Source organism: Phycodurus eques, chromosome 13 (genome assembly GCF_024500275.1).
Source record: "Phycodurus eques isolate BA_2022a chromosome 13, UOR_Pequ_1.1, whole genome shotgun sequence".
Taxonomy (NCBI): Eukaryota; Metazoa; Chordata; class Actinopteri; order Syngnathiformes; family Syngnathidae; genus Phycodurus; species Phycodurus eques.
In genome coordinates, this window is record NC_084537.1 from 15,349,552 (window position 1) to 15,372,735 (window position 23,184).

At 43.0% G+C, this 23,184-nt stretch overlaps 1 protein-coding gene across 2 annotated transcripts in view; it reads left to right on the forward strand.

Annotated features, from left to right (window-relative positions):
- Window positions 1–1,903: 1,903 nt before the first annotated feature.
- The window catches only part of pax3a (paired box 3a), a 29,170-nt gene continuing 7,889 nt past the window's right edge, over window positions 1,904–23,184 (forward strand). For both annotated transcript variants that reach the window (XM_061693664.1, XM_061693665.1), the window contains exons 1-7: window positions 1,904–1,988; window positions 2,146–2,381; window positions 3,417–3,546; window positions 3,703–3,846; window positions 19,054–19,253; window positions 20,204–20,369; window positions 22,242–22,465. In XM_061693664.1, the coding sequence (XP_061549648.1) occupies window positions 1,904–1,988; window positions 2,146–2,381; window positions 3,417–3,546; window positions 3,703–3,846; window positions 19,054–19,253; window positions 20,204–20,369; window positions 22,242–22,465 (1,185 nt within the window). The remainder of the gene's footprint in view (window positions 1,989–2,145; window positions 2,382–3,416; window positions 3,547–3,702; window positions 3,847–19,053; window positions 19,254–20,203; window positions 20,370–22,241; window positions 22,466–23,184) is intronic.

Consider the following 23,184-nt stretch of genomic DNA (forward strand, 5'->3'; position numbering starts at 1 on the left):
ATGCTAGATTTTTGTGATACATAAAAAAAAGGAGCCCAAGATAAATCATTTCATACCTACAGTGAAGCATGCTAATGGCAGTGTCAAGCTTTGGACTACCCTCGACAAGGTGGAGGGAATTATGAACAGTTCAAAATAGCAGTCAGTTAGCAGAAAACCTTTAAAAAAACAAGTGTTAAGAAAAATGTCAGGAAAAGCCTACTAGAACATCCAAATGAAATGGTGGCAGATGTGTGCTGACTCCCATTTAACATGAGTTTGAATGTGATCACTGAATTCTAACCACATTCACGTCACACTTATAAGAGGGTGTGCACACTCGTGCAACCACATTATTTTAGTTTGGGTTTACTTTACCCTTATTTTCTTAATTGGGTTGTGCAGGGTATAGGTCACATTAATGGTGGAAATTATTTATCGTGGTTTATTTTTTTAATATCAGAAAAACCTCGAATTTAAACAGGGGTGTGTTGACTTATTATTACTAATTATTTCCTTAACTTACCCATTTTGGAAGATTGGCTTCTGTTTTGAAGTTTGGAAACATCCCTTAAACTTTGTCAATTCCCAGTTTTGTCATTTTGTTCAGAGGTTTGCAACTTTTTTTCCGAGTTTGTAGAAGTACTGTATATGTATATTTTCTTTTTTGTACAGCTGCTCGATGACAGTACAGAACATATGAAGTGAGGTTCACTTTTATGTTGACTAAAATAATGTATAATATATAAAGTAGCTTGCATTTAAAATGATCCACTGAAACAGTGACATGATCTCAAATGTTGAAATATCACACTATTATCTTACATACTGGACGTATCAAAAGTCTATATTATGTTTCCTCACCGCTTTTTAATTTGCATTGAATCAAGACAAAAAAACTTCCCCAAAAATTGAATGAAAAAATCTGTTTTGTTTTTTTGGTCACATTGCAGCGTTCGCTTAAGAAAAACTAACAAAAAAACGGGCAGTAATGCATTTCATTTTGTTATTATTATGGAAAGCCTCAAGTTATGTAAGAAGTATTGATAACAACAGTGAGAGTAGAATCTCACTCTACAATTGCAATTATTGACTGATAACTTAATGAACTTATTTACATTAAAGTTTAAAAAAAATATATAATTCTCATATACAATACTACTGTTGGGATCACTTAGAAATGTCCCTTTTTAAAGAAAGGCACAGTTTTTTTCCAATGAAGATAACCGCTAATTTAGATTCATTGTAGATGGACTTTGTGAATACCTTGAGGGAAATTAAAGTAATTACAAGACAATGTGTCGTTAAGTTCTGAGCCGACAAGAAAGCAATCAGGTAAATTATCACTGTGAAAAAGTTGCGTGCAGCACAAGCTTGTGACATCGCAGCCAGATGACCCTCGTGAGGTCAATCCACCCTCCCGAGGAGCTACTGGGGGTCCAATCAAAACGGCCGGCAGCCTCTGGACGTCCGGAGCCGGAACCAATCAGCGGGCTCGCCCGCGAGTCAGAGGGGACAGCCACCACAGATAAAAATGTTTGACTATCCTCCATCCTCCCAAAAACATCCTCTCAATCCTCACAGGACGGATTGCGAAGCTCCACAATATTTGATCCCCCCCACCCCACCCCCGCCCCCCCTAAAATAAACCCCGACCAGAATCTCGGTGAAGTTCGGTTTTTATATTGGCAGTTCCCATTCGGGCGAGCAACCTGTTGAGTGAGGGAAACAAGCTCCATTCTCCCCGAAAACAAGCGGTGCTGTTGCACTTCTTTTTTTCAAATTTTTGTTGTTATTTATTTTTTGTATTTTTTTTTTTTTTGTGAGATAGGATTAAAAACGAGAGGATCAATTTAGGTCCAGCTTTTGTTTGTTTATTTATTGATTTATTTAATGTATTTTGCCTGACGGACGGTCAGGAGGCATGACAGCACTGGCAGGAGGTTTAACGAGGATGATGAGACCCGGTCCGCACCAGAATTACGCACGGGGAGGCTACTCTCTGGAGGGTAAGTTCGTTGTAACACGACTAAATTGCATTTAGCATTTACAAAAACAACAACAAAAAAGTACGTATTTCCTTTTTTCGTTTTTTTGTTTTGTTTTAAAGTTAAGTGCAGCGCAGGTTTTTCTATTTTAATGCAAGTTTTGGGCTCCCTCCTGCAGTGTCCACTCCTCTAGGCCAGGGTCGCGTCAACCAGCTCGGTGGTGTGTTCATAAACGGCCGGCCTCTGCCCAACCACATCCGCCACAAGATCGTGGAGATGGCCCACCACGGGGTCCGGCCCTGCGTCATCTCCCGCCAGCTGAGGGTCTCTCACGGCTGCGTGTCCAAGATCTTGTGCCGCTACCAGGAGACTGGATCCATTCGGCCCGGAGCCATCGGAGGGAGCAAGCCGAAGGTAAGCCAGAAATGTTACGATTTGTATTTCAAACGCAATATGACTTCAACGCAGCACCTTTTTTTTTTTAAAAGATGTTTTTTTTATTTTTTTCATCGTGTAAATTGCTTGCAGTTATTATTCAGGTGAGAAACTTCTTCTTTTTTTTCCTTTTCGCAAATAACGTTAGCACAAAACGGCATTTAAATGTATACTCGGTATAAAAAGTTTTTGGTCTTACTTTCTTTTTTTTTGGCATGAAAGTAAAAAAAGAAGCATGCATTTTTTTGGGGTGGCAGAAATGTGAGCACAACCTGTATTTTGAAATAATAAAGTGTCATGTTTTTATTTCTTTCATTTGAACCATTATTGCAAGTTTATAAAAAGTAAGCACGCATTTTTCTGGGGCAGAAATCTGAGCACAAACAGCATTAAAAAAAAAAAATAGCTGCAAGCGATCATATTGTTATTATTCCTTCCCCTTGAAGCATGCATTTAGAAAAAAAAAACGTGTATTTTTAGGTGACAGAATTCTGATTATAAACAGTCGGGCTATTTAATAATGCTTTGTAAATAAGTGTTCATGTGCATAATATTATTTTCTTATTGCACACCTATTGAAATAAATAGTGACTTTTTTTGCAGACGTTAGCACAAACAACATGCTAAAAAAACGCTGGATATAAAAAGTGATCATGTTTTATCAATCTTTCTTTTTTTTAGCAATAAAATAACACATTGCATGTTTATTCAGATAAGAATGCTTTTTTTATGAATTGTGAGCACAATCATCATTTTTTTAACAGCGGAAATGAAAAGTGATCGTATTTTTCTCATTCCTTTCGCTTTTTTTGTATTAAAGTAGCTTTGCATTTTTTCTCAGAACGAAGCTCAAAAAGTGACCATGTTTTACTTTAACATCCTTTTCAGGATTAAAGTCATGATTATATAGAAAGCATCTTATACTGTGGATTTTTGTAGAAATGTGAGCAAGTTTTCATGTTTTTTAAAAAAAAAAATTTTTTTTTTTTTTTTAAATATTTCTCCCTCTTAAAGCAAAGTGCTTCTCCAGAATTGGACAAGAAGATTGAAGAGTACAAGAGGGAAAACCCGGGAATGTTCAGCTGGGAAATCAGAGACAAGTTATTGAAAGATGGCATCTGTGACAGAAACAGCGTTCCTTCAGGTAAACATAAATAAATATGAATCTCACCACTCGATGTTTTTTTTTTGAAGTAAAGAATAATCCTAGAAAATATGCTTTGGTCATTTAAAAAAAAGTTTCTGTGAAGTTTATATTTTCACCTTCAAATTCTTTCAACCCTTTCTAATGGGTTGAAAGTGAGCGCCATCAGTCGCGTCATGAGGTCCAAATTCGGCGGTGTGGGTGACGATGAGGAGGATGGTGACGAGGTGGTGAAGAGGGAGATGGAGGACAACGAGCCGAGGACGAAACACAGCATCGATGGCATCCTGGGTGATAGATGTAAGTTCATTTCTTTTTATTTCATATTACACATAATTTACTCGGAGACTCCACGTTCGTTTTTTCATGAACCCAAAAATGCAAACACTTTTATTTTGGAACACTTGGTGATGAACTTCACCCTGGTCAAAGCTGAGAGATGTCATTTGAAACTCACACCTCCGTGCAAGGCTGACGAAAGTAAATTGATGAATTTTATTTTTTTTTTAAATAATAATAATAAAACGTCTAAAGGCTGCGAAAAAAAAAGGGATTGGGGATCTTTGAAAAAAAAAAAGAATGATTAATTATTCCGTTTTTGAGATGGAGTAAAGCAGCTTGGCACCTGTTGATTTAAGACCTGTTGGATTGTCTTTTCACTCAAAGGAAATGGAGACACAATGGAGTTAATGATTGATGGCTATCTCCCCGTGGTTGCACGTAAAAATTACGCACGTTCACGCACAGATTCAAAATCAGCTAATTTCCCCTTTCACGTTGAATGTTTCCTAAAAGTGACGTAAACAGCAAAGCAGGTGATTCGCGCTCAACTTTGCGCCTTCAAATTGAGCATTTGGCACTTTCGTCACGGCTCCGAGCGCAAGGGAACGCTTCTCCCCACTAGATGAAAATCCCAACCTTTTCTTCTTTTTCACTTTCATCTCCCAATGACCCCCCCCACCCCACCCCCCCAAACCCCCCCCCCCCCCCCAAAAAAAACCACCCCCCTTTTCTTCTTCCTGCCTCGGGCGCCCACATTCACGCACTAACTGGGAGCGCTTCTCATCCTTAAACTTCACCCAACAGTTCCTCTTCACAAATAAACTGGACTACATTGCAAATAAGCACTTAATATAACATACGTGCACCGTATAATGTAGCCTTAATTAAAAAAAAAAAAAACCTATATATGTTCACATTATACAGTGGGATACTGTATATAAATATTGTCAAATCAACAATACTTGTCATATATAGGCCTAAAAATTTGTTATAAATCGAATATAGCATTTGCCTTATTTTAAAACGACGATAATTATTGTCATTAGTTCTTATTTCCAGACATATTTTCTTTAGATAAAATCAAAAGTGAAAGGTCAAGCATGTAAACTCAAATACAGAAAGTAAGAATAAAGCGAGCATTTATATTTCGTAAAATGTCGAGAATATGTAAACATATACAGCAGCTTTACATTCATATTAAAAATACATAAAATCTACCAATCATTCCAAATAAATAATAGCATGCTTTAATACATATGTCATTAGTTTGTTTTCTCCAAAGTTGTCCAGGACTTTAGATTTGTTTTAATAGATCGACTGATATGTTGATTGATCGATTTTTATTGATACGATTGATTAATCAATCGCTCAATAGATATACAGGTAGCGAGACAGATAGATAAATTCATGAGATCCACCACTAGTATACACACAAGGTCTAACATATTAAGTAAGGTGCAATTTTAGATAAATAGATAATAAAAAAATTATCAAAGGTGCACAGTAAAGTAGAAATCCTCAAATATAAGCTAGAAAAAAATAAAATTAAGTGAATCTATGCTAAGCTATCAAAATCTTGTAGATTTTAAAGCTTGTAATATAATGATGAACTCCTTATATGAAGTATTTCCATCAAATAGGTGACATCCTCCAAACAGCTCACATGCTTTCCTCCCATTCATACACAGAACAGCAGTATATCTTTCTTGTGTCTCTTTGTGGAAGTAGTTGTTGTTTTTCCCTTTTATGGCTCCTCATTAGAATGTGAAAAGGCAGCTTTCGGGCCAGGGAGGTGGGGGGGGGGGGGGGGGGGGGGGGGGGACTCGAGGAGAGTGTCTTCTGGCCAAATATTGATTAAGTAGGTGTTTGCAGAGGCCATTGTTGCGGCACGGAGAGGCCTGTTGCTCTCTGCCCCTTTCTCCTCCAGCGCCATTGTTGCCTTTCCTTAAGTGCTCACATCAAAGCTGACTCATTTAGATTTATTTGTCTGGGAAAAGGACAGCAAAAAGGTTCGGGAGATGCATCCAAAGAGCCGGTCCGGTTTGCCCCGGGGTCTGCGTGGCATTAGCAATACGGTGCTGTGGGAATGTTGGAAGTTGTTTGTGTTTTGGATCTTAAGCGTGTGTAGAATTTCCACAGCAGCGCTCCAGTGAGTTGTTTTTGTTTATTTATCACTTGTGACCACAAAGCTGTTGAGTTAAAAGTGAGCCAATCAATTAAAGACCCTGTAAAGTGAATTGAGAGATTTGTTTCGGAATACATAATACACATTTGAAGGTAACTGTGGAAAATATGTGCAAAGATTGGCTATGTAGTACTGAATTGTGGAGATAAAGAAGGAATCTGTTCTTCACCATTTCCTGTTTCCTGATTTTTTTTGGGGGGGCGGGGGTCGTGGCTAAAATGACAAATTAATGGGCCAAACAGCGTAGCGTATTTGCCATTAAATTAGACATTCAAAACTGGTAAACTGGTACTTTCTGACCTGATATTTCAAATGCCATTTTCTTGGCCCGAGTCTGTACATACACTGTAAGATGGAATAGTCCATTGCATGAGAAGGAGTGGGGGGCAGTCGAAATGTTGGTGATACAGTATGTAGTATTTTGATGTGTTTTATTGGAAAGTGTGAGCATCCTTGCGTCTGTTTTCTGCTGTTTGCATTTTAGCCTCATTGAACTAATTCAAGCAGCCCATGAAAGAGGAGTCGCCACTCTTGCAAATATCCATTTATGGCAGCGGGGGTGAGCAGAGAGGAAAAAGAAAAGCTCAGAAATGCAAACAGTCAAAGGGATAACTTTCTTTTCAAGGGAGTCCCGCGGTGCCACGTTGAATGAGGGCCCACTTCTTTCAAATGTGCCATGGTGAACGCAGTCAACATGTAATAATTGCTCTCATTGAGGTGCATTCCGGCAATCTGCCGCCATTCTGCGGCCTCAATTGTGCGGCAGGGCAGGCGAGCGGCCCCGAGAGCCAGGAGGAATCAAGCTCTGACAAAACATGAAAGATTGCAGCGCTTTTGTCGCCAAAGGAGCCAAGCGGGACTTTGTTTGTGTAAATAAGCCGACTCCCCGCTACTTCGGCGTGAGGTAAACTTGGAGCAAGCGAGGCGAAACTGTAATCCAATTCAAAAGCTTCCTAACGTCCGAGAATATAAACACCGGTGTTTCTCTAGCAGGGCCGCAACCTCCCTACAGAATGCGTATGTGCTTGTTAAGAGGTGATGGCGTTTCCACGGTGAATGGGTTTTAATGTGGGATGTTTAGCGAGACAGTAGGCCTCAATGTAGTCTGTGGAATGTCTGCTCGAGGGCTACAGTTCCGTTATTCCTCTCAGGGCAACAGAGAAATATATATGTGGGCCTCAATCACTGTGTTTATAGGGCTTATAATGGCGGTTTCGCCAAATGGGCTGATGGGAAATAACGAGCCGAATTCCAAATATTGTGCAGGGACTGTGCAAAAGTCTTGGGCCACCACTAGCTTTGCTGTTTTTCTGACCTTCACAGAATTTTCCATGTTGACATAGTAAAACAGTAAATAATAGGACAAATCCCATCGAGTAGCAAGTTTCTGTCGTTGTGTGTTCTGTTTTTGTTTTTTAAATGTTATTTTTGTCATTTACAGTGCGAGGAAAGGCTCTCGCTGCCTTTTATACAAATACTGCATAGTTAAGCCCCACATTATTCAAACCCTGGCCAAATCTGGATTTCAAACACGTTGTATTTATTGGCTGGGGATCTCCTGTCAGGAAATTATGCAAGAAAGGGGCAAATGTCTGTACAATGTGTGAGACTACGACGTGTGAGACAGATTGTGATGTATTTTTTTGAATAGACTTGTTTTATTTTCAAAACTATTTTAGACAAAATGTAACATATCCAAAACTGTTCATATCGCTCAATAAAGACCTACGCACTATTCTACATTTACAGTTGATTATAATGGCCTCGAGCAGTGATTGTCAATGCACTAGTGGGTACGCGGGACTCCACTGCCTCAGTACAGTTCAATTGTATTCAACTTTTACGTTCAATATATTTGCATTTAATATTGAAGAACTCTATTTTTTTAAAAGATTAATTTAGGTTTTATTGAGCTTAGACGCAAAACTTTTAAACTTTTTTTGAATTATTATCGAATTATATTTTTTAATTTTCCTATATTCAAGCACAGTGTTAATGTTCAACTGCATACTGTGACTAATATTGCAGTGGCTTACAGTAAGATGCAACATACTGTTTAAGAATTAAACAGCTGTCTGATTTTTTATGACCACTTAGGCCTTTCACGCAACTGTGTTTTAACATTAGTAACGAGTGTGATTCTTGAAAATCAAAGTTTTTTGGGGGCTGGTACTTTCTTAAAAGTTTGAAAACCACGACCCTAAATTATGCTGTTCAATAATATAATCCTTTAAAGTGCTTCAAAAGATTTGTTCAATCAGGAATTAAACCTGTCTGATTTTTAAAAAATGAACACTAGGGCCTACTACGCTACTGTATTTTCACAGTAATGTGGATATTACTTGAAAAGCTAAGTATTTTTTTAGATGGTACTTAGTGTAAAAAGTTTGAGAACCACGACAATAAATTATGCTCGTCATTTCCATTATCCTTTAGAATGGTTTAAAAGAGAATTCCAAGAAGATTGCATTTTTGAATAAAATTATTTAAATGTTAAAAACAACAGATTTAAAAAATCTTTTTTTTTTTTGTAATATTGCTCACACTTGCTAACTTGTTTGGCCACTCTCTTGTAAAAGAATCTTACCTAAATGTAGTAACATGGGATCACACTTTAGGATCATGTTTTTGTGTGTACAGTATTCTCATACTCAGAAAATAATTCCTGATCGTCATTCCAAAAGTAGTAACTCGGACTTTTGCACGGTACTGTATGTATACGGATTGATGGAAGGCCTTCCCACTGTCTCTCTTCTCCCATCTAAACACACTTAACACTTTCATTGGCGTGATTCTCAAGACTCTCTCCATTCCCCCCAAAAAGAGAAAAAGCAAATCCACTCGAGCTGATCTGCAACTGAATGCGACTCTATGCTTCATTAAAGCCTCTTTCTCTGTTGGCACCAGCATTGTGATCCTCCCAATATTAATTCAAAGGACAATTAATGAATTCAGGCCAACTTTGAAGTAATGGGCCGGGGTCCTGCCCTGTGCCGGCCCCCTAAGCACTGATGTACTCTCCTCCGCATTCTCCCCACTAACCCCAGAGACACCGTGAAGTGGCTGAAAGAGAAGCCGTGAGCAATGGAAGGTCAAGGAGAGGAGCCCCAGCAGAAAAGGAGCTCTCTATTCCCTTGGAAGTATTAGCCAAGCAAAACTCTGTGATGGGGAGGATAAAGGAGTGGGAAGAGAGAAAAGGGGGTCGGGGGCCGAGGAGACTCTGCAAAGAGGAGCACAATGGGATAGTTAATTGACTAAAGCTAGACAGCGTTGTCAATCACTTAACTTTGTTTAGCCTCCGTTCTCCCCCCCCCCCCCCCCCCCCCCCCTTTTTTACCCTTTTTATCGTTGCGCACATTGCACATTATGGACATGCCAGCAGCACTGAGCCCCTGTTTTGAGTTATGCCTTTTTGATTCAGTCCTTAGAGTCATCTTTTCAAGAATACGTCAGAACAAACAGAGATGCTGAAAGTTCGCAGGCTCATACAGTTAGAAGTATTCGGACAATGATCAAGTTTTACATCGTTTGCCTTTATATTCCACCTCAATGCATGTGTAGAATTGGAGCTTTAATTTAATAGGTTTTACAAAAATATGGCATTTAAAACTTTGGAATTACAGAGATTTTATGCAGAGTCTCTCCATTGATGGTTATACAAATACTTGTATAACCATCATTTTAGGGTCAGTATGACTATTAAGTGCCTTTGGTGGCCTCATCAGAAACACTCAGTCATCGTGAAAATGTAGCAGAATAATGAAACTCCGAGGTCTTATTATAAGTGACCAAACACAGAGTAGTACAATGATATTTCTCTTAAAATGTGCTTCCTTAATTGATATCATAATTTTGGGATGTGATAAAAGGATAAAGATAAAAGGGACCGTGAGGGAAAAGTGGAGGAATGTGAAGGTTGGTTCTGTTTCTGTGAAGTGGACTTGGAAGGTCAGCAGCGAGGTGATCTTTGCAGCAAAAGTGCGGAAGAGCTGTGGAAAGGTCAGGGGCTAACTGAGGGTCACTTGACTGTTAAAACTATCAGGCCCCATGGAGGAGGTTACAATAATGTTTAGGGAAAGGAAGACTATTGGCCGCCCTGCTCGTGTCCCTCGTCGGAGGCCGTTTACATGGTGCTTTTTTCACAAAAATCAGGTAAAACGAGCATGGTTTTGGTTCAAACATGTTTTAGTGACTGAAAACTAACAAAAATGGGTCTCAAAGGGAAAGTTGCACTGATTTTATTTGAACATGTCATCAATGAAAACTGGAGTACAGTACATGCACAACTGTTCGGTCTACAGCTGTCAGTCAAAAGTATTGGCAGTGACTTATCAAAAGACAATTCAGATAAGAATAAGAATACAAGTACGGCGAACCTATGTCGCATATTTTACAGTGTACTGTACAAGTGAGTCTGAAATTAGAGCTCCACACCTTACGCTTCGTACCATGATGTGCCACAACAACCCGGGCAGCACTGAGGTCTACAGGAAGAGATGCAGTATGTAATTAAGAGCAAGAAGAACAGGCAGAAAAGGTGCCCAATTAATCTCAAGTCATAGTTTCCATAGAGCAGAAAGATTATATGCTTTTGAGTATAATTGTTTTTTTTTTAATGTGTTAAAGTAGCAGTTATTTGAAGATTCATAATTACCCGAACATCAATGCTAATTTATATTTGCCGTTCTATGGCATTTCACATTATATGTTAGCATTAAACTAGCAGACTTTCATTAGATGAAGTCATATGATTTGGGTAAATATTTTTGTGTTAAAAGTACAAAGTTTCATTTTCTCTCGTTTTATGTGTCAGTTTTTCAGTAAACTTCAACTGTGAGCGACAAAAAACAGCTTGAAGCAAGCACGCTTTGCTCTTATTTTGCTTGAGAACAGATTCTCATTTGCAGTGCAGTGCAGAGCAAATACATATACAACACACTGTGCATTGTGATAGTTACATATTTACATAATATAGTTACATATTTACAAAATACGTTACATCGTAGCACATGGAGAAGGTTCATAACAAGCTAAAAAGAGGTCTGGCAAACATGTAGAGTATCACTAACTCACTAACTTTTTAAATGAAGGAAAAATGTGAGTTTTCCAGTCAACAGTAGTCCCTACTCTGCGAACGAAGCGGTTGATAAAACTGCTGGAACGGAGAGGTGGCGTCTTGCCAATGTCTATTTTAGAGATAATTTTATAGATATACTGTAGTTTATTTAGACAACAGCGGGACAGACAATCTTTTCGTTCCCTCAAAGTGGTTTTATACAATAGTCTTCCATTTCTTGACCTCGACAGAGTGAGAGCAGGTCCTATGGAATAACTTTAAAAAGTGTGTTTTAATAAGTTGAAATGTTTAAATCTTATGGGTGGGCTAAAACTACAACAAAATGTATATGGTCTCTCTATATTGTGGATTTTCATCTATCACGAGTGGGTCTGAATCGTACGCCCCGCGATAAACGGGGGTTTACTGTAATTGGTTTGCATGTGCATAGTATTCTCAACAGTGACCTCGCCAACAAGCGGCCAGTCATACATATGTCAGTGTTTGTTTTGACAAGATTGTCGTCTGTAAATAAAATGGTTCAAAAACGCTCTTACTAGTTTGTCATGTAAACGTCCCCTCAAAGTCTCATTTGTGTCGCTACTTTGTAGGCTTTGTTGTGCTTATTTCTGGCCGTCTGTCTCACGCAAACACAAGCAGGCTAGTTAGTGGCCATTTGAATGGAACATGCAGCCTGTTGCTACATCCCGCATGGGCTCTCTGCTGCTTGCTTTGTCCCTGCCCCGAGGGTGGAAGTACCACCGTGAAAGTGTCACCTAACTGGACCACAAGTGGAACTAAATAATAAGCGCTGCACGCCGGGCGCGCATAATGCTCATGCGGTGCCATTGGCGGACTTTGTTTGTCAGCGATATTAGACAGAGATACAGCTTTCAAAGTCGCATCACCCGCTAGCTCTTTGTAACGTGCCCAACCGTCTTTGGGCTTATTCACTCCATCATTTTACATCCATCCTCCTCCTCCTCCTCCTTCTCATCCTCATCATCACCACCATCATTTCCCCCCTGCTTTCCCATGCAGGCAGCTGCAGGTTCCTGTATGGGACTCTTTAGCAAGTCAAGTGAGCAGCCCACTCACTCCCATTTTTTACCCCCCCTTAACTGTTAACCCCAGCTGAGCCTATAAGCTGTCAGTTAACTATTCTTTTCCTCCCATGCATCTGCTTGCTCCGGGTCTATGTGGGCCTGCCAATATTTTATTCAGGGTGCCGACACGCACTATGAGCCGCGCTCTGAAAAGGGCCAGATCTACTTCCCTGGGCAAATAACTAGTTCATTTGTCTCTTCTGCCCTTTGTTTTGCATTGCCAACACATGTCACAGGCTCAATTACCTTCTGTATTAACAACACTTTGGAGGAAGGGCAAGCCAGCCCCTTCCAAGACAAGGCTGTAAAGTGGCCCATATGCTGCACTTCTTTTTTCCTTTCGATCACAATCACTTTTCACGTGACTCTCACTGTCCAGCTTACATAATAATTCCTCTCTACACATGATTCATACTGGATGCTTGCTTTGATTATATATGTAGCAGCAGAGTCAGGAATACTTAAATTTTTACATTTAATATATTATACTCATTATAATCCTTGATCAGGAAATACTGTGCTGTATATTTTTGCTAAATGTAACAGCAATACGGAATACGGAAAAGTAGCCCATGTTCCTTTCTCTCTGTCTGATATGGTGTTATACCTTTGCTGTGAGACAAAGCAAGATCTCTGGTTGGGGGGAACCAGTTGCATAAGGCAGATGATAACTGCCTGTTCATATACAGTGGGTACGGAAAGTTTTCATCCATCCATCCATTTTCTGAGCCACTTCTCCTCACAAGGGTCGTGGGCGTGCTGAAGCCTATCCCAGCTGTCATCGGGCAGGAGGCGAGGTACACCCTGAACTGGTTGCCGGCCAATCGCAGGGCACATATAAACAAATAACCATTCGCACTCACATTCACACCTATGGGCAATTTAGAGTCCCCAATTCATGCATGTTTTTGGGATGAGGGAGGAAACCGGAAAACCCACGCAGGCACGGGGAGAACATGCAAACTCCACACAGGCGGGCCGGGGATTGAACCCCGGTCCTCAGAACTGTGAGGCAGACGCTCTAACCAGTCCCCACCGTGCGGTGGAAAGTTTTCAGACCCCCTAAAATTTTTCACTCTTTGTTATATTTCAGCCATTTGTTAAAATTATTTAAGTTCATTTTTTTCCTCATTAATGTGGCATAGTGACAGAAAAAAAATTGTTGAAATCTTTGCTTCTTTATTAAAAAAGAAAAACTGAAATATCACACAGCCATAAGTATTTAGACCCTTTGCTGTGACACTCATATATTTAACTCAGGTGCTGTGCATTTCTTCTGATCATCCTTAAAATGGTTCTACACCTTGGAGTCCAGCTGTGTTTGATTATACTGATTGGACTTGATTAGGAAAGCCACACCCCTGTCTATATAAGACCTGACAGCTCAAACTGCATGTCAGAGGAAATGAGAATCATGAGGTCAACGGAACTGCCTGAAGAGCTCAGAGACAGAATTTTGGCAAGGCACAGATCTGGCCAAGGATACAAAAAAACTTCTGCTGCACTTAAGGTTCCTAAGAGCACAGTGGCGTCCATAATCCTGAAATGGATCTGCAAGGAGGAATGGCAGATGATCCCCAAATCCAGGTGAGAAAAACATCTTGCATCATTCCCAAAAAGACTCATGGCTGTATTAGCTCAAAAGGGTGATTCTTCGAAATACTGAGCAAAGGGTCTGAATACTTATGGCTGTGTGATATTTCAGTTTTTGTTTTTTAATACACCTGCAGGCGGCACGGTGGACGACTGGTTATAGCGTCAGCCTCGCAGTGCTGAGGACCCGGGTTCAATCCCCGGCCCCGCCTGTGTGGAGTTTGCATGTTCTCCGCGTGCCTGCGTGGGTTTTCTCCGGGCACTCCGGTTTCCTCCCACATCCCAAAAACATGCATTAATTGGAGACTCTAAATTGCCCGTAGGCATGACTGTGAGTGCGAATGGTTGTTTGTTTCTATGTGCCCTGCGATTGGCCGGCAACCAGTTCAGGGTGTACTCCGCCTCCTGCCCGATGACAGCTGGGATAGGCTCCAGCACGCCCGCGACCTTAGTGAGGAGAAGCGGCTCAGAAAATGGATGGATGGAATACATCTGCAAAAATTTCAACAATTATTATTTTTTCTGTCAATATGGGGTGCTGTGTGTATTAATGTGGAAAAAAATTAACTTAAATGATTTTCGCAAATGGCTGCAATATAAAAAAAGAGTGGAACATTTAAGGGGGTCTGAATACTTTCCGACTTCTGGACGGCTTCGAGGAAATTCTGGTCTACCATCCGGCGTCTCAGGAGGGGGAAGCAGTGCACCATCAACACTGTGTATAGTGGGGATTGGAGCGCTGCTGACCTCGACTCGGGACGTTGTGAGCCAGTGGGGAGAATACTTCGAAGACCTCCTCAATTCCACCGACACGCCTTCCCATGAGGGAGCAGAGTCTGGTTTCTCTCTGGGGTTGAGGTCGCCGAGGTGGTTAAAAAGCTCCTCGGTGGCAAGTCCCCGGGGGTGGATGAGATTCGCCCAGAGTTCCTAAAGGCTCTGGTATGTTGTGGGGCTGTCCTGGTTGACACACCTCTGCAACATCGTGTGGACATCAGGGACAGTGCCTCTGGATTGGCTGACTGGGGTGGTGGTCCCCCTTTTTAAGAAGGGGGACCGGAGGGTGTGTTCCAACTACAGGGGGATCACACTCCTTCGTCTCCCTGGTAAGGTCTATTCAGGGGTGCTGGAGAGGAGGGTCTGTTGGGAAGTCGAACCTCAGATTCAGGAGCAGCAGTGTGGTTTTCGTCCTGGCCGTGGAACAGTGGACCAGCTCTACACCCTCGGCAGAGTCCTCGAGGGTGCATGGGAGTTCGCCCAACCAGTCTACATGTGTTTTGTGGACTTGGAGAAGGCGTTCAACCGTGTCCCTCGGGTGTGCTTTGGGAGTATGGGGTACCGAACCCCCTGATACGGGCTGTTCGACCTGTACGACCGGAGTCAGAGTTTGGTCCGGATATCCGGCAGTAAGTCGGACTCGTTTCCGGTGAGGGTTGGACTCCGCCAAGGCTGCCCTTTGTCACCGATTCTGTTTATAACTTTGATGGACAGAATTTCAAGGCGCAGCCGAGGCATAGAGGGGGTCTGGTTGGGTGGATGTGGTGGATGTGGATGTGGTTCTGTTGGCTTCATCAAGCCGTGACCTCCATCTCTCACTGGAGCAGTTCGCAGCTGGATGGGATGAGAGTCAGCACTTCCAAATCTGAGACCATTGTCCTCAGTCGGAAAAGGGTGGCGTGCCCTCTGAAGGTCGGGGATGAGATCCTGCCCCAAGTGAGGAGTTCAAGTATCTTGGGGTCTTGTTCACGAGTGAGGGAAGACTGGAACGGGAGATCGACAGGCGGATCGGTGCAGCGTCTGCAGTGATGCAGACTTTGTATCGATCCGTTGTGGTAAAGAAGGAGCTAAGCCGAAAGGCGAAGCTCTTGATTTACCGGTCGATCTACGTTCCTACCCTCACCTATGGTCACGAGCTGTGGGTCATGACCGAAAGAACGAGATCCCGGATACAAGCGGCCGAAATGAGTTTCCTCCGCATGGTGTCCGGGCTCTCCCTTAGAGATAGGGTGAGAAGCTCGGCCATCCGGGAGGATCTCAGCGTAGAGCCGCTGCTCCTCCACATCGAGAGGAGCCAGATGAGGTGGCTGGGGCATCTGATTCGGATGCCTCCCGGACGCCTCCCTGGTGAGGTGTTCCGGGCACGTCCCACCGGGAGGAGACACCGGGGACGACCCAGGACACGCTGGAGAGACTTCGTCCTTCGGCTGGCCTGGGTACGCCTCGGGATCCCCCCGGAAGAGCTGGATGCAGTGGCTGGGGAGAGGGAAGTCTCGGCGTCCCTGCTAAAGCTACGGCCCCCATGACCCGACCTCGGATAAGCGGTAGAAAATGCATGGATGGATGGATGAATACTTTCCGTAGCCACTGTATGTAGATATGACCTTGCCTAAGAAGAAATAGGCAGACACTTCTTAGAACAGCCATCAGGATGTATTTAAACTTTTTTTTTCTAAATTGTATCTGTCATTATTCTTGAAGAGCTTGTCCTGTCACTTGATTAGCATAGGGTTCCTTCCTTACACTACAAAATGTAATTTTTGGGGGGAGTGAGGATATATAAAAGTACAGATTCAAGATTCTTTTCACTTCACTTTTGCTAGGGCCAGTGAATACTGCATACACATCTTGCTGACAACAGGGCTTAGAAAAGAGCAGGGTAAACATTATTGAGGGTATACATTTTGGTGATGGTCCAAAACTTACTCTTCACTGGGTTCCATTCAGGTTTTCTTCGTGTTTTTCGGATGGTTTTATCACTGCTACAGGTGCAGTTAAAGGTTCTGGATGTTCCTGACATTATCCTAATTAACCCTCAAGAGCTAATCTCCCGAGCCTGATCAGTGTCGAAGCTTCAATGGTGCCTCAGTAGCACAATCCACTATTTTCTCAGGGTTACATCGATCCCCCAACAACCTACAATAGTGCTAACCTGTTAAATTCACCCCATTGGAAAACACTACCCAAAGTCTGCACTATCTATCCAGTTGTTGCATGCTTGTTATGAGCTGATTAATCCGTATCTTATAAATGTCTGTTTTACAGATAATTCTGCAGTAGCCCCAATATCCGCCCCCGCAGTCATAATCTATCTTTCTATTAAGTTTCTTGTCGGAGCCACAGCCAAACTGTGAGCGGCCATGAAGTATTTTCAGCTCCCCAGAGCTTTAGCTCCAGCGTAAAATTTGATTTGGGTGTTTAAGTAAGGAGGGTGAAGCCTCCTTTTGTGTGTTTAGTATCCTCTTCTGCTGCTTGTTATGGGGAATGTGTGGGAACAAATTTGCGACTGTGTGCCTCGCCATTGGTGCGATCCGAAGCGGCCTCGTTCGGAAGGTGGCGACGCAGCGGGGAGAGCTTGGCGCCCACGCACCCGGCATCTTCAGGTGCCACCAACCTCCTCTCCATGTCGACCCCCACCGTTTGCTTCACCCCCCAGAAAAGCCAATGCCCCTCAGGCAGTCAAGGGAGGGGATGAAGGGGTGCTCCCCTGCTGTGCCCCTCTGCATCCCCCAGTGGCCCTTTTTGGACCCCTTTGTGGCTCAACCCTCCCTTCCACCCTTCATTCCCCCACTGCAGCCCCCCTCCTCCCACTCACTCCCCTGCTGGGCAGGTGACAGGCCCCTGAATGCGGACCCGGGCGTCCCTGATGGCTCCTACAGATGGAGCGTGGTAATCGGTCCAATAGGGGCCTGCCATAGGCTTTTCCCTGCGAAGATACAAAGGCTTGGCCACATCACTTCCACAAAAAAAAAAAAAGAGAGTGAGAGAGGAAGAGTGCCAAAGAGAACGCAAAGCAGAGGATGACAAAAGCAACACTGTCATCCGCCATTAGGGGAGAGTCTGTGACGGAGTGTTTTCTCTAGTTTCTAATAATAAAAACAAGGAACAGGGGGTGGGGGAGAGAAATAAAAGGGGGGCAAAGTAGGCAAGATGCACCCCCACCCTGCAGTTAACATGACTTACTGTGCCAATGGGGAACTTTAGGCGGTCCCCTTCCCTCCTTCAGGAATCCATTCTGCGCCATCCATACTTCTGGCTTTTTTTGTTTGGTACTAATTAAGGAATGTTGCAAATCCCCACCAAAGCAATGCTAATGTTTGAAGAGTATCAAGTGATATTTTCCTGCAGGCCACATCAGCAAACCACAACCTCATAGTCCAGGAGTTTTTGAGCATTCAGCCAATTGCCTCATGCCAGCGTGTTTTTGTACAAATGTAATGAAGACCTCCTCTCAGCATCAGAATCTTCTTATGTGCTGGCAATTCGGCGCACCGCAGACTTCCCAGGGCCAAAATCCGTGTGTAATGCCTGGTCAGACGCACACTAGCAACCGGCGCAAACATTGCTGCTTGGCTCCAGAGGCAAGGGGAGATCCCTGCAAGCCCCCCCTTTCCTCCGTCTGTGTCTGACTTGGCACTTTTTAATTAAAGCTTTAAATCTGGAGGGCAGAACTAAAGTGAGGAGTGAATCTGGAGGAGGAAACAGACAAGCCTGTGTCCCGGCGCTTGGGATAACCTTCTTCACTTCTTGTTTTGCAATGTCGAAAAGGTGCAATGAACCCTCCTCATGGTCTTGAAGAGGTCCCTCTGGAGTGTATTTGGGAGTGGATTCTTTCTCTATGGAGTCCATCTGTGTCGGACACATTGTGCCAGACAATGTTCTTTGAGCGAAAGCCTGCATAGGCTGAGACGTAGCAGATGCATGTTTGTGACTGAGAAAGAGAAGAGGGACTGCATACGTGTAATTGGGGACAATAGTGGGCTGTCACGCTAGTTTGTGGAGCCTAATCATTATTTAATAGACGGGTAACCCCCCAACCCCCCACCCCCCAAACACGCCAATAGTCCCCGTCCTCTACTTTAAGGCCTTCATTGATTCAAGTCTTCTGCTGAATTAGACCCCAAAAGCCGTCCCTCAGTCGCCCGCTCTCTCTCTCCGGCTCTCAACTGAACAAACAGATTAAGAAGCACCTGCAAAGGGCCGAGCACCCTTAACTCTGGGACCCTATCGGCATAGCGCACAGCATGGCTAAGACCGAGAGAGACACAGTGTCCCCGGGAATGGAAACCCCGGAGAGATCTAGTCCTCTTTAATCCGTGTTCAAGCACTCTCTGGCTTTTGATCGCTTCAGGAACCACCGAGGGGTTTAAAAGAAGCAGGAGAAGACAATTTAAAGTGGCTCTGTACCATGTGCTGCATTCACTGAAACCTTTTGTCTCTGATCTGGCTTTTGTATCACGGCTTAGTGCACCTCTGTAGGACTCCTGAGTAACACTTTATTTGTTTTCCAGCCAGTCACTCGGACGAAGGCTCCGACGTAGACTCCGAGCCAGGCCTGCCCCTCAAGAGGAAGCAGCGGCGCAGTCGGACCACCTTCACGGCGGAGCAGCTGGAGGAGCTGGAGCGGGCCTTCGAGCGCACGCACTATCCCGACATCTACACACGCGAGGAACTAGCTCAGAGGGCAAAACTCACCGAGGCTCGCGTTCAGGTTGGCACTCTCCGATCTCACCCCCCAAAAAATCGAATCTTGACTGTCAGGCGATGAGTGGGTCTGTCATGCATCATGCGGGTATTAAATGGCCTTGGGACGTTGCCATGCATTCCATACAGCCACTAGACGTGTTAAATCTTCAAGCTGTCGACCCTGCGCTAAACCCTCACCCCAGACGTATAGACAGACATACACTGCGCCCACTGTATGTGAAGACAGCTTCCTATTTTTGTCAGCGCCAATGTAAAGATCCCCAAAATACATCACGGCTACTTCAGATGGTGTGCTGATATAGGCTTTAACAACTGGAACAGCCCTCTGGCTTTATTTGAACCTGGTGACTCGCAGCACTACACAAAGATGTCTGTGGTTTCACTGCACACGCCACATGTTAAGCTCTCTATCAGTTCAACTCCCTGTAATGACACAGAGAGACTTTTTTTTTTTTTTTTTTAATAACACAAAGGACTAGAAAAGTCAACTTTTCTTTAGTGAGGTCATCAGATAAATTCGTGTTTCATAACCTTTATTGAGCCAAGGCACACATTTTACATCAGAAAAATGTCACGGCATATCAGCAAACAAAACTGTCACAAAAATTCAGAAAACTTATATTATGACGGCCTAGTCTTAATTTACACACAATTGACTTATTCAGTCTGACATTTGGGCCTGTTTAATTGAACAAAAAGTTGATATACTTACAGGAAGCCATGACTTCTTCTGTTGTACAGTATAAATGACAACAGGTGGATACACAGGTTTATTGTATTTTCTGCCATCGAATGGAAAGAGCATTTAATTGTTCTGCCTGTCGCGATCCGTCGCTGGCATAGATAGATCAGCAAAAACATATTTGTAATTAATAAATTAATACATTTTCCCATGGCATCCTGGTTGGGTATCACTGACGAATGCATACTGAACAATGTTTTTGCTATTCTCAGGTGTGGTTCAGCAACAGACGAGCCCGGTGGAGGAAGCAAGCGGGAGCCAATCAGCTGATGGCTTTCAACCACCTCATCCCAGGCGGTTTCCCTCCGTCGGCCATGTCGGGCCTGCAGCCCTATCAGCTGCCCGAGAGTCCTTACCCCGCAACTTCCATAGCTCAAGGTGGGCCTCGATTGAGACACTCATTTTATTAGGTACACCTGCATATCATATTCAAAATAAGAGCGATACATACTAAAAACATTCATTTACAAAGATAACGAGCTCAACTCGATTCATACCTAACCTGTATTTTTATCATTATGGGTCTTGCATTATTTACACAAAGAAAAAAAGGAAGGGGGAAATGCCCTCGTTTCCCGATTTTCAGTATGTTAACAAAAGTAAGAACATTTTATTTGATTGGCACCTTTCTCTGTATGCCACACTTCTCTAGACTTTCATGAAAAACAGTTAAGTATTATTATTCTTTTTCCATAAACCTGCCCTCGGCGGCACGGTGACCGACTGGTTAGTACATCTGCCTCACAGTTCTGAGGACCAGGGTTCAAATCCGGCCTCGCCTGTGTGGAGTTTGCATATTCTCCCTGTGCCTGAGTGGGTTTTCTACGGGTACACAGGTTTCCTCCCACGTCCCCAAGACATGCATTGTAGATTAATTGGAGACTCTAAATTGCCTGTAGGTGTGAATGTGAGTGTGAATGGTTGTTTGTCTATATGTGCCCTGCGATTGGCTGGCGACCAGTTCGTGGTGTACCCCGCCTCTCCCCTGAAGATAGCTGGGATAGGTTCCAGCACGCCCGCGACCCTAGTGAGGATAAGCGGTATGGAAAATGGATGGAAACCTGCCCACAATTAAAACATAACCTCAGCAATAATGTTATGTCTGCATGTTTATACAGTCTATGGTTAATGTCAAAGCTGTTAAAAACCCAGAAAAATGCAATATCCAGTTTTATGTCTGTGCGTGTGAGTTTGATGACCTATCCCTGCACTCTCTGAAGCTAAAAAACTACTACTACAAAACAAGAATAAAACAGAGCATCTTTTTAAAAACTAAAATCTATCTCATCCAGAAAGTGAAGCAAGCCAAGAAAAACAACGACAGACAGAAACATAAAAGCAAGCATTTGAGCAGATTTGTACAGTACTACATGTATCCCCCTTACAAAGAGCAGATGTGGCTGTATTTAACCTGTTTCTAATATTTGGGCCCCCTCAAGTAGCTGAATAAGGTAACCAAAATACTGTATCAGGGAAACCTCTCAGTGAGATTTAATGCTGCAAACTACAGTCACAAATTCAGTCATAAACATATTGTTAAATCATTAAATTGCCTTTGCAAAGACAATATTTCTGACACTACTCCTGTTGGATCTCATTCAATTGCACACGTGTACTTAATGTTGTGATGTGTGAGTGTACAGTATATTAACTGTCGTATCGGGTAAATTTCATATTTTTTCACAAATCGATACTATGGGTCTGTCTCCAGGTTGTCTGTTATATTGACGCATTATTAACCAATGTGAAGTGTTGAAAATAGCTTATGAACAAATCTTTTAACTCTCTCAAAATGTCGAACTCTACCTCTTCCCTCTCCGTGGGAGCCGTGCTGCATTATTTTGCCTCAAGACTGAAAGTCTGGGTGTTTTTTTTTTTTTTTTTTTTTTTAGACAATAACAAGTGAAACTATTTATGTTAGATAGATTCAAGTAAGTCTGTTTTGTTAAAAATGGATCGCTGTAATGCTTCAGTGCAGAAGAACTGGTCAGCCCTGAAGGTAACTGGTGAGTCAGCTCATCCTTATATTTGGAAAAAAAAAGGCTTTATGTCTTGTCGGAGGGGTTGGCACGAACTCAAACTCTGATGTGAAGGCCAATGACAGCGTTATTAGTGATTTTTGTGTGTGTGTATTAGCGTTTCAACATGATTTTGGGGTGTTACGTTGATGTTGGTACATTTTCCATAACCTGCCCTCCTTAAACTTAATCTGAATGTGATTCTAAGTGGAGTTCCTTTTATTTTGAACAGCCACTGAGCAGCCCAGCACGGTCCATCGACCGCAGCCTCTGCCGCCCACCTCTGTGCACCAGAGCGGGCTCAGCTCGTCGTCCAGCGCTCAGGACGGCGGTTCGGGGTACTGCCTGTCCTCCGGACGTCACGGCTTCTCAGGATACTCTGACAGCTTCGTGTCCCCGACCGGACACGCCAACACCGTCAACCCCGCCGCCATCGGCAACAGCCTTTCCCCTCAGGTTGGTCCGCGCGACCGTTTGACATGTTACCGCCTTGACATTGATGAGATCCTTATTGGTATGGGGAAAAAAAAGGTAGCTTTTCATTTGTGTTCATCTAGATTAGTTGATGAATCTGCAATGCGGTAAATGTCAGTCTTTGCAGGAAGGCGACAGATATGAGTGTGGATAAGTATGGATGTGGCGTGATGACACAAATCAAAACTGAAAAGACAATTATGGCCGATTACACAGTCATCAGGCTCCATCAGTGGCCCCCTACAGGGCCAGAAGATGGTCTAACAGGCGGAAAACGAGCTTTTAGCCTCCACAAAGGGTGGTCGGCCCCAGATGCAATGCATGCTGGGTACTAATTCCCATGAGAGAGAATCTCAGTGTTCTGTCAGGTGCAGATATAAACAAGAAGCACCTCAGGCAGGTTTGTTACTAACCTGAACATATGAGTTTGTATGCATTTAAACATAAAGGAGTATCTTTAATATTGCCTCCAATGTGAGGGCGCGATAGGTGGCTCACTATTAAAATTAAGAAGCAGTTGTGGCCGCAATATTAGTTTTTCAATTCATTCATGGTAAAAGATGAGGTGTGATAAACCTTTACGCCACACATTGTTGGTTTGCTTTGGAAATGTAACAGATTACGCCTTAAAACTTGTAGACTATCCTGTTCTGTAACAGGCGTAAGGATGAATTCATACACTCACAGGGGTCACAAAGTGA